The sequence below is a fragment of the Annulohypoxylon maeteangense genome (genome assembly GCF_022496945.1).
Source record: "Annulohypoxylon maeteangense strain CBS 123835 unplaced genomic scaffold GGS22scaffold_1, whole genome shotgun sequence".
NCBI lineage: Eukaryota > Fungi > Ascomycota > Sordariomycetes > Xylariales > Hypoxylaceae > Annulohypoxylon > Annulohypoxylon maeteangense.
This window is the reverse complement of record NW_025953248.1, coordinates 2,834,563-2,857,560: the sequence shown is the minus strand read 5'-3', so window position 1 is coordinate 2,857,560 and position 22,998 is coordinate 2,834,563. Positions and strand designations below refer to the sequence as shown.

At 47.1% G+C, this 22,998-nt stretch overlaps 7 protein-coding genes and 1 non-coding gene across 8 annotated transcripts; 4 read left to right on the top strand and 4 right to left on the bottom strand.

Moving 5' to 3' along the window:
- The first annotated feature begins 449 nt into the window (after positions 1-449).
- On the top strand, positions 450-1,949 carry GGS22DRAFT_150574 (uncharacterized protein). The gene is made up of 2 exons (XM_047959327.1): positions 450-1,542; positions 1,600-1,949. The coding sequence occupies exon 1, from the start codon at positions 469-471 to the stop codon at positions 1,540-1,542; it is 1,074 nt and encodes a 357-aa protein (XP_047824155.1). The 5' UTR covers positions 450-468; the 3' UTR covers positions 1,600-1,949.
- Positions 1,921-3,941, bottom strand: GGS22DRAFT_11934 (glycoside hydrolase family 76 protein). The gene is made up of 3 exons (XM_047958183.1): positions 3,525-3,941; positions 3,433-3,460; positions 1,921-3,370 (listed from the first exon to the last, which is right to left on the bottom strand). The coding sequence occupies exons 1-3, from the start codon at positions 3,687-3,689 to the stop codon at positions 2,106-2,108; spliced, it is 1,458 nt and encodes a 485-aa protein (XP_047824154.1). The 5' UTR covers positions 3,690-3,941; the 3' UTR covers positions 1,921-2,105.
- A 2,230-nt stretch (positions 3,942-6,171) lies between these two features.
- GGS22DRAFT_t4 lies at positions 6,172-6,269 on the bottom strand. The gene has a single exon. It is a non-coding gene; the product is annotated as a tRNA-Ala (tRNA).
- A 2,223-nt stretch (positions 6,270-8,492) lies between these two features.
- Positions 8,493-9,207, top strand: GGS22DRAFT_11917 (uncharacterized protein). Its single transcript, XM_047958179.1, has 2 exons — positions 8,493-8,882; positions 8,934-9,207. Exons 1-2 carry the CDS (start codon positions 8,709-8,711, stop codon positions 9,000-9,002), a joined length of 243 nt encoding a protein of 80 aa, XP_047824153.1. The 5' UTR covers positions 8,493-8,708; the 3' UTR covers positions 9,003-9,207.
- Positions 9,208-9,223: 16 nt separating this feature from the next.
- Positions 9,224-12,079, bottom strand: GGS22DRAFT_150567 (WD40 repeat-like protein). Its single transcript, XM_047959326.1, has 9 exons — positions 11,321-12,079; positions 11,211-11,250; positions 11,006-11,154; positions 10,829-10,954; positions 10,747-10,767; positions 10,532-10,693; positions 10,417-10,476; positions 10,258-10,370; positions 9,224-10,200 (listed from the first exon to the last, which is right to left on the bottom strand). The coding sequence occupies exons 1-9, from the start codon at positions 11,384-11,386 to the stop codon at positions 9,372-9,374; spliced, it is 1,566 nt and encodes a 521-aa protein (XP_047824152.1). The 5' UTR covers positions 11,387-12,079; the 3' UTR covers positions 9,224-9,371.
- Positions 12,080-16,365: 4,286 nt separating this feature from the next.
- On the top strand, positions 16,366-19,098 carry GGS22DRAFT_11857 (uncharacterized protein). The gene is made up of 3 exons (XM_047958167.1): positions 16,366-16,876; positions 16,987-17,283; positions 17,347-19,098. The coding sequence occupies exons 1-3, from the start codon at positions 16,849-16,851 to the stop codon at positions 18,906-18,908; spliced, it is 1,887 nt and encodes a 628-aa protein (XP_047824151.1). The 5' UTR covers positions 16,366-16,848; the 3' UTR covers positions 18,909-19,098.
- Positions 19,099-19,795: 697 nt separating this feature from the next.
- Positions 19,796-21,399, top strand: GGS22DRAFT_150562 (Yip1-domain-containing protein). Its single transcript, XM_047959325.1, has 3 exons — positions 19,796-20,061; positions 20,224-20,806; positions 20,862-21,399. The coding sequence occupies exons 1-3, from the start codon at positions 19,989-19,991 to the stop codon at positions 21,109-21,111; spliced, it is 906 nt and encodes a 301-aa protein (XP_047824150.1). The 5' UTR covers positions 19,796-19,988; the 3' UTR covers positions 21,112-21,399.
- Positions 21,400-21,429: 30 nt separating this feature from the next.
- On the bottom strand, positions 21,430-22,957 carry GGS22DRAFT_11840 (uncharacterized protein). The gene has a single exon (XM_047958158.1). It carries the CDS (start codon positions 22,836-22,838, stop codon positions 21,462-21,464), a length of 1,377 nt encoding a protein of 458 aa, XP_047824149.1. The 5' UTR covers positions 22,839-22,957; the 3' UTR covers positions 21,430-21,461.
- Positions 22,958-22,998: the final 41 nt, after the last annotated feature.

Here is a 22,998-nt window from a genome sequence, read left to right as displayed (position 1 = left end):
AACACAAATTCGTTGGTACTTTTCTAGTAATTATCCGTCAACATGCGTTCCTCTTTTCGCCATGTCCGAAATTTCGTATTATGTCGTTTTCAAAACCAAACAGAAGTTCAGAACGACGAGAGAGAGAATGAATTTCGACCAAAGAGACTACGTAGGTTGCCAAGGATATCAGAGGAGGAATCCGGAATGGCCTCCACTCTGAAGGAACTAGAGAACACTATGGACCCCCTTATAGCTGCGCAAGTCTGGAACAACAAGCACAGTTTCCTCGCCAGATTACCAGAGGAACTTCTGGTTGAAATTTTCGGCTACGTGGGTACGAGAGACGCTGTCAGTATGTTCTGTCTTCGACGTACCTGTAGGACATTCCGGCGTATCATCTATGAGCCACGCTTCTGGAGAATCATATCGCCCAAGGACACCGCATCTGGATTCTACCACCAATTCGAGAACCATCTACACCTCGCTATGGAACAGGCTAATAGACTCAAACAACGCTTGCAAAGAGACGGAATGTGTGATGACTGCTCTATATATTGCGATGGTCCCGTCAGCGGAGTCTCTAGACGGATAGCTCATTATTGGTGCTCTGAACACAACCCTAATCGAGTATTTCAAACCCATTGCAAGTTCCAGCAGCCAGAAGGGGTACATATACACTGCAAATGCTGTGGTGAATATCATGATATTATATCGTTTTCAAGGGAGGAAGCGACTAGAAACACGCGGAAGTGTCTTGGCCGGGAAGGATCCGTACGACTGTGCGAGCACGTTGATATCACCTGGTCTCAGATCGAGGAGCACCTAACTAAATGGAATACTCATGCTCCTGGCCAGTGGAAAGATTGTTTCGATGCCTTCAATATACAGTGCGAACACCCGTCTCACGATACTCGCTGCATGTTTGAAGACATCCCGACCTGGCCCCGAGCCTGTCTCAAGACATCCTATTATGACCGACGGCGAGTGGTCCTTAGCCTAGAATGGGCACCTCACAGCGACACCGATTATTTCAAAATCAAGAATAATCAGGTGCCTGCTTCGCAATTGAGGGAGCTATTCAAGAAGTATCGGCTAGGGGCAGCCCGCATTTTCTTGCCTGCCTACGCTTCGAATCCGATACCCGAAATGAGCTGTTTTAACTCCGACAAATGCAACTGCGTCCGCTACGAGACGGGACAGCAAGATACGGGATCAAGCCCATCAAATCTCGAGACCCTCCAATGCATCGCCGGTCATCGCCTGCGCCGAAACTACGGATGGGGACACAACGGCCAACAAGTCGATCAGATATCACACCGCCCTCACGGGCTTAATCAACCACCGTGTCTGATAACCGAGTACAAACGGGACATTTTCATCTGCCGCGTGGACGGGAAACACAGCGCCTTCGGGCCAACCCACGAGTGGTTCCACGCCATGGACCCCGACACCTATCCTCCCCCAGAAAACCCGCGCGCCATCCCCCCATGCAAGAACGAGTTGTGCATGAACTACTACAGGAAGCCGCAGACGTACAGGTGTCTCAGCAGTCATCATTAGTGAGTAACCCCCACCAACCGCATTTCTACTAGGTAGTCCTCGGTGCTAAGAGTGTAGGGACAGTGCAAATACCCGCCCCGATCACGCGAGATTATTAGTAGGGGTTTTCGTCATTCTTTGGAGAATAATACTGCCTTTTATAATCCACCATTACATTATATCTGTTTTGATAAAGGCGTTTTTAAGTCCCGAGGAAGTTACGCGCCTACCACCGGAAGTGTACCAGAAACGTCTTGAGAGTTTGGCGGAGGCGTTTTTTCAGACGAAGTTGGGATATAATTCTACTGTGCACACTTTCATTATGTGAAGTGGGAATTGTTTTGAAATAAGGGTACAGATTGGACTTACGGGGGAGACACGCGAAGTATTCAGACATCTCATAGAAGAGATATTTTAATAATATATTGGTATATCTAATCGTAATTCTAAATATGGTATCCTATGAAGTCAAGTTAAGTAACCTAACTAACGACCTGCCCTTCCATTCCGGTAGCCAGAAGGGCAACCCAAACGCCAATTGCTATGTCAATTACCCCACCCTCATGCAAAATCAAATCATCCTATCATGCAAGTCCCAGAACCAAACCAGACCCTAAAAGTAGCAGTGTCGCCAATCTCCAATCAACAAACAAGCCGTCCGCAGCAGCCACCTTAATCGACGAAGTAGGCACAGCTGTAAGCAAAGGGGTAGTTGTCGGGGCCGTCGAAACCGGGGCCAAGACAGTCGATGTCATAGACACTGTCGTCGCCGCAGGCAACGACGATGATGACGATGTTGATGACGGGTTCACCACGCCCTTAATATGCTTGATCTGGCCAGCCTTGAAGGGCGCCACCACGTCCTGTGCGAGTAAACCCTGTACGGTCTCCAGCGCAGTCAACTGTTGCCCTAACCCCGTGACGCCGTCGAAACCGCCTACGTACCACTTCTGGCCACACACGGTACCGTTTTGGCCACCGGAGCACGCCTTCGCGGCCGCGATGGCGGAAGCGTTTAGTAGGGTCTGGACACGGGGTAGGGTCGAAGGCATCATGCGGGTAGTCGCCCACATGAAGCGGGACAGGTAGCCTTTGAAGGACTTCATGTCGTTGTTACACAATTCGTACGGTTCGCAGGCATGCTCGAACATGATGTCTGTCGCGTTGGGGAATGGATTGAAGTACGAGTCGGCCGCCTTCAGTAAGCCTGTCGTGCGGTCACCCCACGTCTGGTTGCCTCCCGTATAGTTGTATAGGACGGCTGCGCCATACAAGTAGATTCCCTGCGCGTACGAGAACGACAGTTTGTTGATAGCGGCGCAATTGTCCTTACTGTCAGCCCCGTCGTACACGTTGAAGTCGTTGTCCACAAAACCCACGGTCTCGGACCAGTCCCACACTTTCTGCGCCCACTCTAAGTACGTGTTGTTTCCCGTGGCCCGAGCTAGTCTTGCTGACATCTGAAAGAAGCCACCGTTGGAGACACTGTTCTTGTAGTTCATACCGTTGGGGTTGGACTCAAAGATCTGCCAAGGCAACCCACCACCGCAAGCCGTTGTGTTCCACCTTACAACCATAGAGTTCCAGATGTTCGTTGCGATGTCAAGCCAAGGGGGTATGGTGTCGTCGGGTTGTGGAAAGTTCCGCTCGGCAGCATTTAGAATGGCAAAAGACCAGAATGCTTGATCATCGTTTCCTTCCGATCCGTAATGTTCCGGTACCATAAAATCAAACTTAGGGCCAACTTGCGACAGCAATGCCTGCGAGATAACGTCGTCGTAGCTTGGATCACCCGTGTAATGCGAGTAATCCAACATAGCACCCCAAATAGCCCCAGCTTCCCACCAATCTGTGTCCATGGTTAGTAATGTTTCGTATTGTAAACAGGGAATATGGGCTGTCAAATATTACAGTATGGTTCAGGAAAGACAGCAATAGTCTGCGACACAACGAGTTAGCTTTAGCTTAAACAATATAATATTAGGAAATATGATATATCTTACCTTTGGGGTGTTAGTTACATTTCCAGAGTACCATGCCATCAGTTCAAAGGCAAGAGTGCTAGAAACGCTCCGTATAGATGAGGTTTCATTGATGTTGATGTCTTTCGGCAGTGTAACCGCCGCTGTTGCCGCCAGTGCAGCAGCACGAACAGATTTCATATGCATATTCGTTTCGATTGGTGAAAATGAAGGTATCGACCGCCCAGCGATTTCAATTTGTATAAATTCCCGGAAATTGCAGGTTTTATTTTGTGTTCTCGAGTTGTTTCTTGTACTTCGAGTCGAGTAGAACACCAGATGTTATGTAATGAACGCTCTAGAGAGATTGAAGAAGCGAATGAAATTTACAAATTGGTGTACCTAGTAGGGAACAGTAAAGGATATGACGTCTTCTAGGTTATAGGAAATGAAGGACAAAATTCTACAAGTGATGTGTGTCAAGTCGAACAACAGACAAGAGTGACAGTTTGTTCGAATTCACAATAAACTCACAGTAGGCCTAGAAAGGAACGAGTAGCGTGCAAGGAAAAGAAAGAGCAATCAACGCTGGTAAACAAAAAGAGACAGCAAAGAAAGTATGACTTATGACGTGGGTTTACTCATTCGCGTAGGTTTGTTGTAAGGTGTAAAAGGGAAACAATGACATTATATTCAAATCCCTAAACTGTCATGGGAACGCACAGAGCATGGTTGGATTCCTACCTACCAGCCCACATACATGGTGTATCGAGTTTATCGGTGCTCGGAGTAGGAAACTCGATATTCCCTGCCATATTAGACAGCCGCAAGTACCATAAGGCGATGGATGACTATGTGCCTTGGTTGGCTACCAAGATCAACTAAGAGACAATAACAGATATGGAGAAATGAGCAAGGAAGAGTTTGGAGTTTGCTTGGCAAACAATAAAGCCACAATTGAATCCATCAGTCAGGTAAAATAGCGTTAATTGTTTTCACGACAGCTCCTCAGGCTAGAACGTTGAAAATCGGTGGAAGACTTGTGGTGTCTTTTGGGAAGGACATGTCGTTGGTGAAAGCCCCGCGATGGTCCAGATGGTCGAATGGATTTTCAGGAGCGTCAGGGTACCCATGCCGATGATCTTTAGCTGCCACGGAATGGGGGAATGGTGGGATCTTATTGGCTATTAATTACAGTACTCTTTCTAGTGGGGCTTAGATTTTTGAAACTTGAAACAGCAACATAACAACTTCCAATTCTGTCAATAGACGCTTTCCATATGTCTTTGCCGCGCGACTGCTTGAAGTTTCGCTTGTCTTTCTGAATCTCTATTTTTATCTTTCAAGAATGCTATCGATTGCCTAGAACGATCTTGGAGTGGGAACCTAGCCGATTTAAACTTCTGCGCCGTTCTGAGCTTCGCTGTGCGACTTTCATCAAATCTATCAATATTGTCACTGACAATGAAACTCATACTTTACCAGATAGGCATCTCCTCGGTCACCACAACTACATCCTATTTAAATTTAATTCATTATTAGCTTGTCACGTCTAATCCTTCGCAACATCGTTCATAAAATAAGAGTGGCCTTTCACGTCGAGCTGGTCGCAGAATAGCCTGTTGAATTATCGAATCAATGCGAAGGTCACCTTAGATAAAATGGAATTATAAGAACTGTGTCGAACTTTTCTCAATTCCCTATAAGGTAATCATTCACCTGGTCAAAAACTCGACGAAAGCAATCCGCGAGTTAACAAACTCACCCTTTAACTGTTAAAATAATGAATAGGAAGCGCAGACTATTTCATTTATAAGTATCTAAGTCCTAAGTAGGTAGGTAGGTAGGTAGGTAACCAGCATCGCATCCTGGATGAACGGGCGTTTCATATCTTCGCTTACTATGCCTCGTACGAAGTCATACCTATCTCTCGTCCTAGTCGACGAGTAGGTATGAATTAGATTTCATTTTTTTGCGGTCAGAATTAGCGGTCTATCCGAATCTTTATTCTATGTCTAGGTACTTATGTGCTACTAGATTAGTATTGTAGCACTGAGGTATTAACTATGGTATCTTCAGTTAATCTGTTGTATGACAGACTAGCCCTGAATACCTACTACGAAATGCATCATGCCACAACCGGTCCATTTATAAGGTGTATTCATATACAGCATCCAGCGTACCAGCCTTAGAACCGCCCATGTACTTTCACAGAGAAACCATAAGTTGGTTAGAATGCATCTAGCAAACCTACAGTCTCTAGCAACGTCGTGTTACTTACCATACCTGTTGTGGCAGACAAGACCTGTCATCGCCCGGGTTGTAACGTAGCGGATGGTAACATACCAACTATTCAGTAACATTACTAAGATTAGGATATTGCAGGATGCTGTTGCATGGTGCCGCTATCGCCGTTGACGACAGCTTCAAGTGGAACTGCGCGTGACATTTACCAACATCATACAATTACACCTATCTCAGACGATTCACACGGTCAGGCAAGATGGTCCCTTTCAAAAATGTATTTTTCGAGTGCCATAAAATCGCCAGGGAAAGAGTGTTACAGAAATCCTAATGATGAAAGGTACGGGTTATCCATAAAAATTCTCTGAAAAAAGTATAGGAGTTTAAATAGGACTTAGCAAAATAGCAAAAAATCATGGTACAAGAGGAATTTAACCTCTAGCGATGGACTCGCGGGGAATCGAACCCCGGACCACTCCCAGGCGTCTGTAGAATTGCATCTAACGGTGCTAAGGGAGTATTATACCACTAAACCACAAGCCCTACACTGCTATCAGCAGTGCCAGACCACAACTCGAATGCTCAGAATGGTGGTTGGTTGATGAGGGGGCGCAAATTTTGTAACCTATAAAGTTTTAGCCAGATAGACAGTAAGAAGTGTGACTATTACGGTTCTTGCACTGTATTCAAGCCCCGCGCCGAAATGGCTGCAAGCTCCCGCCATGCATGGTTAGTGCTACAAGAACTGGCCACTAAGCGTCATCCAACCCCCACGAGATTGAGCGAAGCAAACGATGTGCGTAACGCTATTAACAGGATCGGGACCGAGGAGAATTGGGCGCGGAAAGTATTATCACCGTGGCCGATCGTTTCCAGTCCATTATCTGGTACCGACGTAAGTGATATACGAGAATAAAGGAGGACGGGATCCCGAAACCATAGAAGAGACTACCTATCTTAGCCGGTGCCTCGTATAGTATTAAGAAAGGTTGAAAAACACCGTCTCTTTACCAAAATGGATACGACAGGTGGGAGAAGGTGGATAGCTCATGTGCTTAGTTTCTAAGGAATTAGATCCGTATGAGGGAGAGTTTGAAAGATGTGGAACGGGCTTCAGTCGTAGCTGTATTCGTAGGTAGTAGGTAGACAGGTACCTACGAATGAGCCAGGAAAACTCGTGTTGTAGATTCATCCGTATTGTGAATCAGTGGAAACTTGGTTTGGGGGTGTGAACGACTAGAACTGGACGTTATTCGGTTGGGAGATCGTAGGAAACAATCTGAAAGCGTGTATTGTGATTATTCGCATAGAAGATTGAGCTCAGGGAGGCATATGCTAACCGAACCAGAGAATGTTATGTGTACTGAGTATGTTCACAAATATCTGAACTTGAACATGATTCTATGGGAAATAGAGATGAAAGAAATTTCTGGAAAGGAAGAAATGCATAGAGATTATCCCTTGCAGAAATCAGGTCATGACATTAACTGCTTACTCCTTCCCGAAGTCCTCGACATATCTTGATATTCGGAACTCTATCACTTGAGAAAGCGCGAGTTATGAGGTAGCTTATCTACAGACGCCTAGACTCTGGAGCTCTTTCTTTTTATTTGCTATGTCACAGTCTACCTACCTTATCCCTTATCCGCATGAGATTAATCGTCACAAATCTTCACCCGCGCTTGTTTTATCTCATTGACCTCATTTTTCAATTCATGGATTGCCGAGAATAGCTTTGCGTCGAGTATGTCAAATGTACCTGGCATCTAAAAAGCCATGCGATCTCAATTCAGAATCTACACGAACTCAACAAGAGGAAAATAACTTGTTACCATCTTGTGTTTACATGTGGTTCAATGAAACTACACTACGTCTCTTATTCTTAATCCTCGTTACATCACTTAGGAGGTGACGATTTCCCATGCTACTTCGAATTCGTAGATCATCGGAGTATTAAGAGCGAAGGGAGAAAATAAACTATTGAATTCCGCCACGATGGGGAAAACTCTGGCCATGGCTATGGACATTGCAGGTCAAGCAGATCATATGATTCTCAATTGGCCCGTATGAGAAACAAAAGGGGTAAACGATAAAATCCCCTATCTGAAAGTTGGACTAATTGAACCATGGCCTACCGTCGAAACAGACGTGCGTTCTGCTAGCACTGGGGATTGCCTAGTCATATGCTAACAGGTCAAAAGGTCATAGCAGCCTCTGTTCTTGCGGCGTGAACAACCCGTGTCCGCGTGGCGTAAGTCAACGGCGATTCTAATCTGTGCTTAAAACGCCGTGGCGGTTTCTTAGCTCCGAGAGCTATTCGGGGCTATGACCTATTACTAAAGATTTAGCAAGCTACTCCAGAAGATCTAGAGCCAATTGCATTGTTATGTGGTCCTTTCAAACAGACTGGACTGTATGTCAGTGCGAACTCGTCACATGGAGACTATCTTCCTAGCTTCATGTCAATATCATGAGGCATATGGACCACTGCTTGGATCGCGCCGGTGTGCCCCGATGTTGTGTCCGAATACCCTGATGATTTCCCGCCTCGCCGGGTTGAAAACCGTCTTTCGGGTTTCATAACGCTGAATTTGGCGCGATAAGTCTAAGATACACCTGGTCTAATCGTATAACCTGAGCCGGATTCTCCGGAGAACAAAATTCCATGATGGAATCTCGAAAGTTACAATGGAAACGTTCCACTCTATGTCAATTATTTGACATCAACTAGCTCCGGAGGTCATATTTCTCTGGGTGGATTACGGCATTATACAGCATCGTGAACCTTGATGAGAACTGACAGTCAACGGCTCCCAAACAGCTGCTTCACGATGAGTTCCCACGATAACTGGTTGTGTGGTTTCCATTCTATATAAGGAAGGGTATCCGAGGACCTATCTCCCATCGACAAGAGCATTCCCAAAGCAATAACTAAAGATCCAATACCTCTATATACCCAAAATCTCTCTTATCAACTCCAAGATGAAGTTCCTTGCGCTCATGGCATTTGTCACGATGGCCCTGGCCGGGGAGTACAACCAGACCGAGCCCAACAATGGCACCGCCATAGAAGAATTGGAGTGCACGCCCCCAGCGTACGCCTGCAAGTCCGACTTCTCGGGCTGGCTCGTCTGCAATGTTGATGGGTGGTATGTTGTAAGTAACATCGGCTGTATACTTACCATTTTCATCGCTAATAATGTACAGGATGGCGGTGATTGCGGCCCTGATGCATGGTGCGAGTACATCAACGATTTACCCTACTGCATCAGTTAGGGGTTGGAAAAACACGACTCAACGACAGGGCCACATGAAAGGTTGTAAGACTACGTCTGCCTTTCATATTTGTGGCTTCCTAGGACTATTTACGTCCTATAATTTCGTACGGCGAGGAACGTGGGCGAGGGGGAGAGTCATTCATTTAAGTTAATTAAGATGTAGGAGTTAGTACAAAATGGCACACATTCCTTTTTTAAACATCATCAAGTCCAATAATGCATGATGATCTAGAAGGTGGATTTTGAATGCTTATTTGGTTAAAATCCGTCGCCTAATATTATACTAGTATACATCGTACTAGCTTATGTGAAGTAATAGCTACCTACCCATCGAGTAGGTAAGGTTTAGAAGCATGTCTACAACGTCTTAGGACTCATTAGAATCGCAGCTCCCTTCAATTCTGGTAGACTTGGTCGGCTTTTTCTCTTTATCATCTGCGCGGTCCTTCTTATGCCACCGCTGCAAGATGCCAGCGAGATTCTTGCTGCCTACTACAACGCACCATTCGCCGCTGGCGCTCCAAGCTACTTGCCGCGCGACAAAATCCTTGGCGGAAATACCGCTTTGCGAATGTGATCGTATGGGTTCATCCACGTGTGTCATGTCATATTTCAGCTCCCAGGATTCTAACGTCTCCTGAGAATAGTTTGTATTAAGATCCAATTGCGTTTCGAGGTCGACGCTGCCGGTGCGCCCCGATACGACTGATTCCCTATCGCTAGCGGCATCCTTGAGCTTGCTGACAGCATCACCCTTATGTCTATGCTGGATCGGAGCAAGCCAACCTGGACGGTGAACTGGCTGGGTCTTGTCGCGGTCGGGATCCCGAACTTCGCTGATGAACTGGTGATAACCTCCTAGGCGTGCGAGATCCCAGAAGAAGATCGTGGCCTTCGCGTTACCGAATGCTAGCACTGGGTGTTTATCCTTGTCATGAAACAGCTTAAAACGAAGATAGAACTGGTGGCCACAATGCGGCGTCCAGAATTCCAATAGACGAGTATATTGAGGCGGGCATGCTGACGCTGTCGCAGGGGCAAATGCAGACCGGGTTAAACGTTCTGTATCACTCGTAGTAGGTGCCTCCGAGATCTCGGGTGGAGGGTCGCGGGATGAGAATCCTTCAATTCGCCACAGAACTATTATATCTTCATGACAAGCCCGCGACAGAACGAGGTCGCCAAAGAAAGCCACACTACAAGCTATTGTGAGAAATGTGTCCCACAGTTTATTGGACGGAATGTTAATTTACCAATCTACTATACCACTATGCACCTCTGATGTAAAGAAATGAGGATAATGGATTACGATAGGTTTCGAGGGGACTTTGCCATTGGATTGAGGTGGTAGGTCTGGGAGTGTCCACTATCATATGTTAATGAGCTGTGTAGAATGGGAGTTGGTTTCTTACCAAGCAGATAACATTGTCGTGGCCGGCCGATAGAATGTATCGCCCACCATTATGAAATGCCTTCGGACTATGAGCTAAGACCAATGAATTTGCAATATCAGTTAGGGATACATACGACAGTTAATAACCCCGACGAATGACCTTCTCCGGCAAGGAGGCAAACGCATGGTTGCTGAGAGTGTGCCGGATCGAGGCTCCATATTCGAACAGTAGTATCTTCTGATGCAGATGCGATCAAAAGGAAGTTGGTTGGGCACGTGGCAAGGTCATTGATTTCCTTCAAAGACTGTCAGCCCAGTATCTCGGACAGTCTACTTTGTCAAAACTCACTCCTCCATGACCCACAAGGACCTATGTCAAGTATTAGCCGCAATATTCACAGTTACCTAGTAGATGCTACTAATTGACTGACCTTTACTAACTTCCCCTGAACAACATCATATACCTTGATTTTAGCGTCCCTACCGGCCACGCATAGATAGGGGACTTCGGTCTCGGGATCTTTAGTCCAAGTACAACTGCAATTCAAGGCATCTTTCTACATCATTGTCAGTTAAGGCGTCTCTGATGCAGATAGTGGCAAACTCACGTCGTCATCCCTAAAAAGCTGGACAAGTTCGAAAGGGGGGTTTGCTTGATTGGAAAGGCGGTATATGACAACATGTTTCTTGCTCACTGCGGCAAAGATTGGATCGTGTGTGACGTCCGAGTAGGGATAGAATTTCACATCAAAAAATTCTTAACGGCAAAGGTTAGAGAAATTTCACTTAGTAATGCGTTATGAGATGCCTCACCGGTATCTTGATCATCGGATGCTAAGTTTTGGTAATCGTCCTAAGATACAGTGATCGGGTCAACGCGCGTTCTCAGCCACTGGAGGAGAGATCGGGGTGGTTAGCCTCACCTCGAAGACGATTGAGGCTTTCAAGCGCGGGAGATCCCACTCATCACTGCTGATCGCGGATGGCATCTTGAGTGTGTGTGTCTTGCATAATTACTTTTCAGCCCCCTAAAAGCCCCGTTTAAGTTGACAGGCTCGGTCTTAATGGCGGGGCAAAAGTAGGGAGAGTACTCCGTAGTATGACGAGAAATCGGGTACAAGGATCACTAGTGATAATGCGAAGTTGCGACGGACAAACCACCTGGGCAGCTGGGTCTTCTGGTATTCCAGGGCATTCAGGGGCTGTTCCTAAGCTCCCAGAGTGCAGATGGGGGTTCCGTGAGGCTGCAATTGTACTAGCTCGGATGTGATGTGCGATTCCTGGATGTCGGGATTCCAATGGTCAATTCTGAATAGTTTCGGAAACTTGATTTGGTGAATTTGGTTGATTTGATTGATGAGACTATTCGGGTACCGACCGTCGATGTTCAGTAATCAAATAAATCAAATCAATCCGCTGCGTCAGGGGTGTTCAAGTCGCCCTAGCAGCTTTAGTGGCCTTTGCGCCGCGATCAAGCCGCACGCTAACTGCTAGGTATGTACGTACAAGGTTGTGGCTGGAGCTATCATATTATTCTACTTGGTCTGCTTGATATCTTGTACCATGTACCTATCGGAACCATGCCAGGTGAACATTGAATATTACTAAAGCTTTCTAAGGTCCTTTTCACGATCCATCGTTTATAACTCTTATTAGTAAATATTACGTAGGTGAATATGTGCCGTTGATATGTAATGTGTAAAGATCAAATAGATAAGCACTTTAAAAGCATCTTTCATTCCACTTGGACGGGTATGGAAATAAAGATGGCTAAATGCAGATGCTCGCTATCGCACTTAAAGTTACATTTGAATGGATAACGGGTTTTATTACATGGAAAACCCATAAGTTGCTGACATGGATGGGCAATTCAAATGGTAAGCAACTGCGCACAGACATCCAACATCCAATAGACGCCAGAAAAGCAAGACAGAATTATCCAGGTAGGCTTAGAAGCCTTTCGAGAAATTGCTGAAAGATCCATTCTTACGGCCGTTCCAGTGACCCTAGAGCAAGATTGAAGCTTTAAGCTGTTAGTTTTGCCCGCATACAGCGTACCTATCTTCTACCAGTTGACCTACATGCTTGAGTATTATCATGTATTCATCTCCAACTTAATGTACCTAACTGTAACTATTCAACCCCTTCAGCTGTTATGTGTAACTTCGAAATGACGCCCGAGAGAAAGACATGGACTGAATATCCCAGAATTGCCCAACTTATTTGCCCGTAGTATTGGGAGGGACCCTGGCAAGAAGACCAAGCTCATTGACACACCCATGAATTAAAGCTCGACAAGTATAACACACTGCACTTACTGCACTTACTGCACTTTTGACATGTGCGATACTGCATGCACGACTCGATGTGACTGGACGGTGCTGTGCTAGCGAGACGCCGCGGACGCATCGCTCTTCAACCCCTCTACAGCGTGCCCCTTCCCCAAGGGGCTCCTAGTCTAGTATGATACATGGGGGTTTCGTCCGTATTCCGTATTCACATGCAACTAGCTTGATGGCGCAACCCGTAAGGCTTAGAATGATGTATGGAGTGCATAGAAATTGGTTGATTGAAATGCAGCTATTCCATTTCGTTGAATGCTATGACGATGTGATTCCAAACTTTTAGCTTGCTATGAGCTATCTTGTACGTAGGTACGTTAAGCATCGAGCATACGTGATGTTGAAGGGAGCAAAGAAGAATATTTACCCCAGAGATATATCTAGCTTCATCTGGATTTTGCCTTTATCGTGAGCTCTGATTGATAGACGCAATTGATTCTGATCATTATACTGTTTCTGGATTTTTCCGTCTTGGCATGGTCCTGTCCGAGTATTCCCACGATACCTTGGAGCTACCTGGTTAGCGTAGATCATGGATTTAAGCCGATTCCGATGTTGTTATTGTGAGAATCGGTTTTTAGTAAATTCATCTGTACAAAGTTTGCTCTATGTGGGTTCCTCTGTAAAATCGACCCCCCTGTCCCCCCTATGTACATAGTTACAGTTAAGCCGTTTCAATATGCTGCTGACCCTAGTCTGCCTGGGGAAAGCCTCCAATGTATTTCTATCCAATCAGAGCTCACCGATGAGTGCGGCTATTCAAGGGAGCTCAACATCGTGGGATATAATTAGTGTGAGCTTTGACCTTGACTATGTATATACCTTGCTAAAGATTATGACCTTGTTAAACTTGCCAATCTTTTCCTTTTTCTAAACGATGTTAACAAGTTGTATTCTCATGTACGGAAAAAAAAAAATCTCAGTATAATACCTAGTAGCATTATCTGTTATTATGAAACTTTTTAAGGACTGAACTTTTATTTGATATGATCATGAATCTTTTTTTTAAACAATTTACATGTATCAGCATCTGCATACATACATAAGTAAGTAGGTAATCATCATGGACTTGGCCAAGTTTTTACTATCGGAGCCGCTAGCTTCTAGTAAGCAATTCATCCTATCCCCAGGTACAAGGACCAAATATGATGGATAGAACCACGGTAGGAGTAAAAAGTGCCACGTGCGGAAACCGCAAAGTCCGAGTCCTTCCCCGGATTTCAACGCTTGTAAGAACTCACGATATCATTAAAATAAGAGTAGGTCATTAATTGAATAATATCGCCTTGTGTATTTAGGACCATACATATTACATATAAAACTACGCGAATATGCCATTTATTATAGGCATTGTATTTATGAGCTTACGTGTAAGCTGGGTGAATTGCCAGAAATAGTACGATACGATAAAATTCCAACTCTTAACATCGTCGCCATGCGTATACATATTTTCCCAGCACAGCGAGGCCGAGAAGCGTGGCTAGTACTAGGTTAAAACGAATCCCGGCAGCAGATCCTAGAGACCCAAGGACTTCCCAGGGCTGGATTTTCCGTCTGAATTAGGCTTGGATTTTGCTGCGTTTCCAAACAGACCAATCCATGCAACTCCTATCCGTCCTAAGCTGCAAACACCAAGACCTGCACGACGCGAAAGGATTCCCTCGACTTTGGAACTGGTTCATGATCTAACCCACGACATTGGCTCAGCCCTTGTTGCACGCACATACCCGAAAACTCAAAGGGTTATTAGCGCCGCCTAACCCTTGAGGCTAGCTTCTGCTTCGCAAGCAATTCCCAAATTGCATAACATCCTTGTTTGATCTGATATCTATCCTCGAGACCGGCACGGATATCACGATCAGTATTCATTCATTTGTGATTAACGCGTAGTAACACCTACGACTGGAATCCGGAGATATCTTGAGAAGTCCGAATTATTAAGAGAGGGTAAATTCCTCAAGATACTTCTTCATACTTGACAAATATTGTACATGTAAGATAATACGATGCTTAGGTATCTAGAAGTGTAGAGGTTGAACTTTAAGGTTAGCTGAACGTTTGCTAGTATGGAACGCGTTCCGAAAGAAAACTGACTAAAGCCGAAGTTAATGCATATCTTATTATACAACATCCATTGATCCAGGTAAAAACTATACATGGATAGAGTTAATGGATCCGAGAGAACAAACGTAAGCGCACGACGGGTCCAAACTTTCAAGGCTACAAAGGCCACATGCGCATGATTTTTCCCATTCTTTCATTATAAATCACCGTGCGAATCTTGAAGCTGATTAGCAAAAATACTTGCATACTTCAAATACTAGCACGGAGTAATAATCCAAGTACATGTGACGTTTAATGTTAAAGAGAGTTAAGGTTAAAAGTTCTAGCTGATAAACGGACACGCTACTACGAAGCTAAACTCTCCATGCATCTACATGTGGGACACAGGAAGATACCCAAGACACCATATTGCCTAAGGCGGCTAGTTTGCCATCCTTGCTCTCATCATGCTAAGCTGCATAGTAATATGACCCCAATAAATGTACTACATACAGTATGTAAGAGCGACCTACGGTAGGGTTTACAGACCCTCGTAAGAAAGCCCAGGCTTTAGCAGACTTTAGACAGGACGGCGGTATGGAGATAGGTGTGTATGAAGGCACGTAGGGAATACATTCCCCAGGGACTGAGGGGTTCATCCATAAATGGACCCCTGCGATTGGAAAGAAACTGGCATTAGGTAGAGAAGTTGGGCATTGGCAGACATGGCAGATTGGGAATTGGGTACGTACACCTGCGGAATTCGATGTACCTACTATTAGTATCCAGGTAGGGGAGGTATCATCCATAAACGGGATGGAAGCGACTATCCAAGGGTTGTATTTCAAGGCAGCTTAACACATTGCCGTTACGCTACCTGCATTACCGAAGCACTCGAGCTCTTCTTCCATGTACTGAATTGTACATCAACAGAATTATATTTTCAAGTTGTAGCTACCTTGTTACGACTTTCACACATTGTACCTTCCCGCATATATACTCTGCCGGTGGCATTGGCAAATGGGAAAGCGTGCTGCATATTTGGCGTAAGAGCCTTAAAGACAACACAGTGACCCTCGACTTCCATGTCCAATGTTAATTGTATTTTGACACTAACGTTCAACCTTCACTCGCTTTTACAACTTCCCATACACTTACTCCTCTTCCTCCACCACTAGGAAGGGCGGATTGAATACGTATCCCTTGGTCCAACTCGAATGTTTTCTTTCATTAATCAATTTCCCCCGAGCAAAAACGAGACCAACCATTAGGCCTCAATATCTTATCCCCGCTACCCACACCAAACTCCGCCGGACGTTCAGACTTCTTAATACTCGAATACACCCGGACCTCTTTCGCTATTAGCCCAGCCCTACCACACGACAGCCTGGTTGCCCTGGATATTTATTCTACTTGGTTCCCGTCGCCCACATCGTTCCCCGTAACCGGTATACTTACCCAGTGGCTACCATTGCTCTCTTGCATTGCGTATGCTGATCCATGTTCACCCACTGCAACGAGCCGAGTGATTATAGGCTCTTGTGACACCACCAGCGGCGACCCTCCTGGCTAGCTGGATGCTACGACAACGTGTGTAAGGAAAGGCCTGAACGGATTTTCAACCAGCTTCTCTCGCGCGCGAGACTACCATATTAATCTCGCCATCTCTCCCTGGACATTACACGAAACTTGTTCTGGGTTCAGCCTGTATGACTTTCTCACCTACCCGACGGTGACGGCGGGATCTGTGTCATACAATACTCGGTTATCCAGAGACACCTCGTTGGCTCGTCCGCCTGGGCTTTTCCCTAACTGTCCTGAACAGCCGACTCTTAATTCAGTCTCACGAAACACGAATTTCGGAACTTGCCATCCCATCAGACTCGCTTCTGGGGAGCCACCTTGGGACACTACATCTTGTTCGTCCTCGGGTTTTTGTTGGCGCCCTCCGAAACAAGCATTTAGCTGGTGCCGGTTGACTCTTGAAAAGTCTTGGCTTATGGGGGTGAAGTTCGATTTTCGTTGAACAGCAGTAGCATCTTCCAGGAGCCTGGATATCGAATCAAATGGAGCAGACTTTCATGACCATCCACAGTTAGTACCCTTGATGCTCAGACACGATGGAAGCACGGTGGTCCAGGGCAGCGCGCTCTATCTTGCGTGCCCAACCAGTCAAACGGCGACTAATAGTTGATATTTCACAGACCTGTCGCCCGACGCCAACATCCTCTTCGCATCTGAGTCGATTGCGGATATCTTAGGGTACCAACCGCAAGATGTGCAAGGAAAATCATGCTTCGAATTCTTCCACCCCGAAGAAGTGCCATTCGCGCGCTCCGTGCACAGTAGGGGCGTCCTCCTCGACAAGGCGGCAGTTTTACATTATGCCCGGATCATGTCGAGAGATGGACGGTGGATAAGTTGCGAATGCTGCTTTACAATAGTTCACGATGTCTTGGTAGCTTGCACGAGCATCTATCGACATGGTGAAAGGAGTAAGAGTGCGTTCCAGCTTCCCTGCCATATCGTGGTTCAGGTCATTCTAACTGCTAACGGTCAACTAGGACGGGCGTTAGAAGCACCCCATATCCGGCGAATATTCTCGTCTTCGCCAAGAGACCCTCGGTATCATATGCTTGAGCACCTATCACCTAAATTCAAAATGCAGCCAATGGAGAGGGAACCACGGGCAGCTCTTATTCTTAACCGATTTACGCGGACTCTGACTGTAATGTTTGCTACTAATGCTGTTTCTTCAATACTTGGTGTGAGGCCCGACCAGGTCCAAGATAAAAGTTTCTATGAATGCATTGCGGAGAACTGTTTGGCAGATGCTATTAAATGCTTAGAGAGCGCCAAAGCCAATGATTCGATCGCGTATCTTCGATTCTGGTACCGGGACCCCCGAAGGGAGGAGGATTTCGACGATGAGGACGAAGAGGAAGACGAGAACGACGAAGATGAGGAAACTGAGCAAGAGCAAGATAGCAAAGTGGCCGACGGCGATATTATAACCTCGGATGCCCATATCTATGCTGAGAATGCGATGGATGTTGATGTAGACGGAATTTGCGACCATAAGATAAAGGCCGAGGCTACCGTTAGTCCGGAGCTATCGAAAAGTATTGTCAGCAACGGGGATTCTCCGAACGGGCTCTTCACACCATCGTCATATCCGGAGAATAGGATATATCAACCGTCGGAAGATACTTGCCACCAAGATACAAATTCGACGAGACGAAGAAATAGGCGACTCCGTCGCCATCGGAATCCTATTCCCACGTTTGAGTTAGAAGCTGTCGTTTCTTGTACTTCGGACGGGCTAGTCGTAGTATTGAGAAAAGCCCGACCGCCGATTCCTTCTCTCCATCCGCCTCTACTTCCAGTCGACTTTGAGAATGGGCTTTTTGCTGCTCCATGGAGCGAGCAACCTATTCGGCCCTATTACCCTCCGGAGCATTTCTATACCTTTCGACCGCCTCTCCTCCCACAATATATGCCTTTACGGGAGCATGTCAAGACTGCGGGAGGACCACCGATTGATCAGCTTATGAAGTCAATCCGCGATGTAGCTGTTTTTGCTTGGGCAGTAGTAGGTATCAATGGCAATCTTGCTGCATATGGTCGCGGTGTGCCAAGAGAGAGTTCACAACCCCAGGACGGACTACCCGCCTGGGATCCAAAGGCACCGAAATCCACATATCACAGTATCGAGCCGCAACCACCACCTCAACAATGGGCAGCATCTTCATCGGAGAGTCATTCTGCCGAAGCAGCAGTGCCGGCTGATCCACGTTACGTGTCTAATTTTAATGTCGAGACGCCACAGGGGTGTTATGATACTACTACGACAGAACTTGGTGGCGGGAGTTCCAGCTACCCAAACTCATCTCCATGGACGCGTTCGAGGCCGTCTGCGCCTACATTTGAACCTTGGCGGCCATACACCCAGTTACCACCATCATCTCAACCCTCGTTGTCTGGATTTAACCAGCATCTAACAGAACCATGGGTAGAAGCATCAGTTTCGTATACCCAACAGAACACAAACAACTACGCGATTCCTACAACACAGGCTCACGGATTTAGAGACGGCCCTCGAACGTACAGAAACGTGTGGCAGTAGGAGTTTGGAGTTAGGGCTTTATTTTCATCAGGCTTGCATCATACCTTTGTACTAATGTTATGGTTATAATTAGCGAGGCCTGGATTCTCTTTTTGGCCTAGGCGTTTCGAGGGAATCATGGAGAAGCATCACTACCACGGCGCATGTTTATCTAGCGGGTTATCGGATTGTGCGTAACCCGGGTAATGCAGCCAAGGGACGATATCTGCATTTAGGGGACTTAAAACGGAGTAATATAGGAGGGAATTCATGAAGGTTACGCTCGACTTTGACAGATAGGATACGGCATAGCAGGAAGTAGGGAGATATAGGCACATCGAAGCGGACAACAGACGCTTCACAAATCGAGATACCCATACTAGATGTGGAGGTACAGAATATCAGAATATCAGAATATTGTCAGGTATTAGTTGGAAAGCATAATGCAGTGTTGAATGCAGTGTTGATGGATTTGCCTTCCCAAGTCGGATTGCCGTATGTGACTTTCCCGATGCAGCGGCCGCGCAGTCAAATGGCTGGATCGCGAAGAGGAGCTTCTTTCGGTCGAACGGGTCGAGGTCCGTTATTGTGATACCTCCTTCATCCATCTCTTTCTCTATTTTCCTTATTGTCATTGTTTCTTCCTGGCGGCAATGGCGGGCAGCATACGGCAGTGGCAGATTGGTTTGTGAAATGGATGGCGTGACGAATTTGTACATATATGCGTGTGACGTATGTACCTACAAGATACATGTAAGTACCTAGGTATATAGTACAATGCGGGTTCTCAGTGCTTGTAATAAATGAAGGCTCGTTAGAAGTAGCCAATCAGAAAGCCTTACAATGTTCCACACTGGTCCCATATTAATTGGGAGCTTGGACCATGTGAAGCTTACGTCTTTGAATTGACACGGTGGTGCTCCGTAATTCGTTGAAGCTTTTTGGAATCAAACAACATCAAAACTACGGCACTACAACATATGCACGACTAGGAGGGTTACTACCTCTTGGTCCTGATTGATGACGATCTGAGAGATTGTCGAAGGAGATATTTAGACGATTGCTGCACGACCTGCCAAGCAAAACCGCCACTTGCCCGAAATGGCTTCCTCTGCTAGCCACCACTACGAGAGCCCGCAGATAGAGGACGACGACTTGATCGATCCTGATGATGGTGAGTTATACCCACGTGGTGAAGGTGGTTAGCTTCACTTGGTGCTCCTAGCCGTCCCTTGCTTTACACCACATAGATACCTAGGTAGCTTGTGCTTTATCCCACTTCACAATAATGAACCGTACCATACCTAATAACTTACTTACACCACAACCCCCACAGCGGACCTCAACGACTTCGACGACCCTCTCTCGCACGCGGAATCCCAACGCGCGCCACTAACCGGCAACATCGGAGCCGGCTCCTCAGCAGCCCCCCGCTCCGTCGACGGCAACTACCTCACATCCCGCATCCCCGGCGAGGACCGGCGCGCGCCGCAAAACACGATCGACGAAAGCGTGTGGGAGACCGTCCGCCGCGACCTGCTCGCCGTGTGGTCCAAGATGCGCGAGGTCCTGTACCCGCGCTACCTCTTCGGCGGCACCATGTTCGAGAGCGCAGAGGGCCTGCGCGGCGCCTACGCCAATCTCCGCGGAGCCGGGCTCTCGGGTGCTCGTGAGGAGTTGACGAGTCTTGCTGGCAGAGTCATGGATCCGGAGAGTCTGCTTAATCAGAATAATATGAGCCCGGGGCTGAGAGATTGGGATATGTGGGGACCCCTGATTTTCTGTCTTCTGTTGGCCCTGTTTCTGAGCCTGAGGGGTAAGGACGAGCAGAAGGATATTGTGTTTAGTGGCGTTTTTGCGATCGTGTGGATTGGGGAGGCGGTGGTTACGTTGCAGATTAAACTGCTTGGTGGGAATATGTGAGTTTTGACCTCCCGGCTGTGAGGGGATGGTATGTGCTGACTGGTGTGATAGCTCGTTTGCGCAAAGCGTGTGTATTATCGGATACACGCTGTTCCCCCTGGTTCTCGCCTCGATCATGTCGGCCTTCGGATTACCTACGATCGCTCGAATCCCCGTTTACCTTGTGCTTGTGGGCTGGTCGCTAGCTGCAGGCGTTAGTATACTGGGTGGCAGTGGCGTTGTCAAGAATCGGGTCGGCATCGCCGTGTACCCCTTATTCGTGTTCTACCTTGGGCTGGGATGCCTATGTTTCATCAGCTAGGCTTTGCGACTGACGCTGGGTCGTGAAGGCAGATGTGTTAGATCAGTTAGGAGTCCGACAAGTCGGCTCCTGGTATGAGGTGAATTTGCATTGGACTGGCGCGCGGCACGTTATTATTGCGCGTTTATATTCTGGGATTGCTTGTACTCTAGATGCCATTGTACAATCAAGATATTCGAATTATGGCACGGTTATTGCCGTTCTACCTTTACCGCATAGATGTATTTCTCATGGCTATACATCACGTATAATGTGTTCATAAGATAGGGGAACGCACGAAAATTTTAGAAGTACTGTATTAAGACTCCAATGCAATAGGGTATCTATCATGTCCCGAGGTATATAAACACTCACCATCCATCCTCTATGCTAACATCCTGCTCCTCTTCCTCACCCGCATCTACAAACTTCAACGCCCAAGTATCCACCTCCCCTCCTCCATCCAATATCTTATGGAACAACGTCCTTGCCCGCTCCTGCTCCTCCTTCCGCCTATCCAGCGCACCTCGCTCCTCGACAGATTCAGCACGAGCCCGTAACTCATCCTCACTCTCCTCCGCACGATCTCCATCGAGCAGCCGCGACGGTATATACAAATCCCCAATAAACAGCGCCAAGTTCGCGCGCAGCCACAGGAGCCCGCGGTGCGTCGCAAACGGCGCATTCTCCATCATCGAATCCATCTGGCGCGCGATTCGTTCAGCCGCAACCTGCGTCTCCGAGCGCATCTCATCCCGCGCCGCCCACTCCATGCGCTTCCTACCGCCCCGATCACGTCCCCGCGCTGCAAAGGCTTCGTCTGGGTCTGCCATATCTACGTCTCTGTCTACATTCATCCCCATCCCCATCCCTGCGTTGTCGTCTATGTCGAAACCATCTTCTTCCATAAGACTATCCTCGTTTTCGTCGGAGAGAGATGCGTTTAGACGGGCTGTTGCGCGCCGGAATTCGGCGGATAGGTTGTAGATCTCGATGCCGAAGAGCGCGGGCCAGAAGTCCAGCGCGCTGGTTGAGTTGGGCCGGTGTTGGTCGTGCGGGTGTTGCTGGATCAGGTTCTCGAAGTAGGTCCGCACTTTTTCTATGTTGGCGGCTGAGCCCCAGCGACGCATACCTTCCTGCTCGTTGTCGTTTGGGGATGGTCTGTTTCGTTGCTCCTCTTCCTCGCCGTCCCGTATCAGTATTTCCGAGCCCACGGCCCAGAGCCCGCCGAGCCGAATATCGATGAATTTGCTCTGCACGAGCAGACCGAAAGCCCGCTTCGCGCGCGCGATGTCGCCGTCGCTGAGGCAGCGGTGCATGATGGCTGTCATGGTATTGATATGTCTCAGTCGTTCTGTGAGCTGCTTCACTGTAGTGTTCTTGTCTTGGGTCTTCGCTCCTCCTCTGTCGTCCTCGCTCTCAACACCGCTGACTGTGGATATGGTGCTATCATGGTGTGCTCCCTGTCTCCTCCCCTTCCCTATCGTTGGGAGCGGCTTGTGGGGAAATAAGGGGTGCAAATTTGATGGTACTTCCTCTGTGGGTGACAACCCAGCAACAGCAAATTGGCGGAGGGTGTCGGGCGGGTGACTGAGGGGATTTATGGAATCGGAAGGAAGATGGGATGGTATATCCCTTTCTGGTTCAGATAACCCATTTTCCTCTTCATTGCCTGCTTTCTTCCTATTCTCAGTGCGTGAGTGTATCCCTAGACGATAACTGGGCACCGGGAGTGCGAATGGTCCCATGGTTCCCTATCCCATCCGCCAAGTAGATGGACGCATTCAAATATATTGTTGTATTATAGTCCTACTAGGTATTAAGTAGTTATCCAAATAACAAGATAGCCATTAAAAACTAGAAATTTAGAAGAATGAGATGCTCAGTCAGTCTTTACGTTTTCAAGTT

Bases quoted from the DNA above. Each gene is read 5' to 3' on its own strand.
- GGS22DRAFT_150574 (XM_047959327.1), top strand. From the start codon at position 469: ATGGAACAGGCTAATAGACTCAAACAACGCTTGCAAAGAGACGGAATG.
- GGS22DRAFT_11934 (XM_047958183.1), bottom strand. From the start codon at position 3,689: ATGCATATGAAATCTGTTCGTGCTGCTGCACTGGCGGCAACAGCGGCG. The intron at 3,461-3,524 runs GTAAGATATATC...GTTGTGTCGCAG, and splicing joins ATGTAACTAACACCCCAAAG to ACTATTGCTGTCTTTCCTGA. The intron at 3,371-3,432 runs GTAATATTTGAC...CCATGGACACAG, and splicing joins TGTCTTTCCTGAACCATACT to ATTGGTGGGAAGCTGGGGCT.
- GGS22DRAFT_11917 (XM_047958179.1), top strand. From the start codon at position 8,709: ATGAAGTTCCTTGCGCTCATGGCATTTGTCACGATGGCCCTGGCCGGG. The intron at 8,883-8,933 runs GTAAGTAACATC...AATAATGTACAG, and splicing joins ATGTTGATGGGTGGTATGTT to GATGGCGGTGATTGCGGCCC.
- GGS22DRAFT_150567 (XM_047959326.1), bottom strand. From the start codon at position 11,386: ATGCCATCCGCGATCAGCAGTGATGAGTGGGATCTCCCGCGCTTGAAA. The intron at 11,251-11,320 runs GTGAGGCTAACC...ACTGTATCTTAG, and splicing joins AAGCCTCAATCGTCTTCGAG to GACGATTACCAAAACTTAGC. The intron at 11,155-11,210 runs GTGAGGCATCTC...TTTGCCGTTAAG, and splicing joins ATCCGATGATCAAGATACCG to AATTTTTTGATGTGAAATTC.
- GGS22DRAFT_11857 (XM_047958167.1), top strand. From the start codon at position 16,849: ATGGAGCAGACTTTCATGACCATCCACA. The intron at 16,877-16,986 runs GTTAGTACCCTT...GATATTTCACAG, and splicing joins GACTTTCATGACCATCCACA to ACCTGTCGCCCGACGCCAAC. The intron at 17,284-17,346 runs GTGCGTTCCAGC...ACGGTCAACTAG, and splicing joins ACATGGTGAAAGGAGTAAGA to GACGGGCGTTAGAAGCACCC.
- GGS22DRAFT_150562 (XM_047959325.1), top strand. From the start codon at position 19,989: ATGGCTTCCTCTGCTAGCCACCACTACGAGAGCCCGCAGATAGAGGAC. The intron at 20,062-20,223 runs GTGAGTTATACC...CAACCCCCACAG, and splicing joins CTTGATCGATCCTGATGATG to CGGACCTCAACGACTTCGAC. The intron at 20,807-20,861 runs GTGAGTTTTGAC...CTGGTGTGATAG, and splicing joins AAACTGCTTGGTGGGAATAT to CTCGTTTGCGCAAAGCGTGT.
- GGS22DRAFT_11840 (XM_047958158.1), bottom strand. From the start codon at position 22,838: ATGGGACCATTCGCACTCCCGGTGCCCAGTTATCGTCTAGGGATACAC.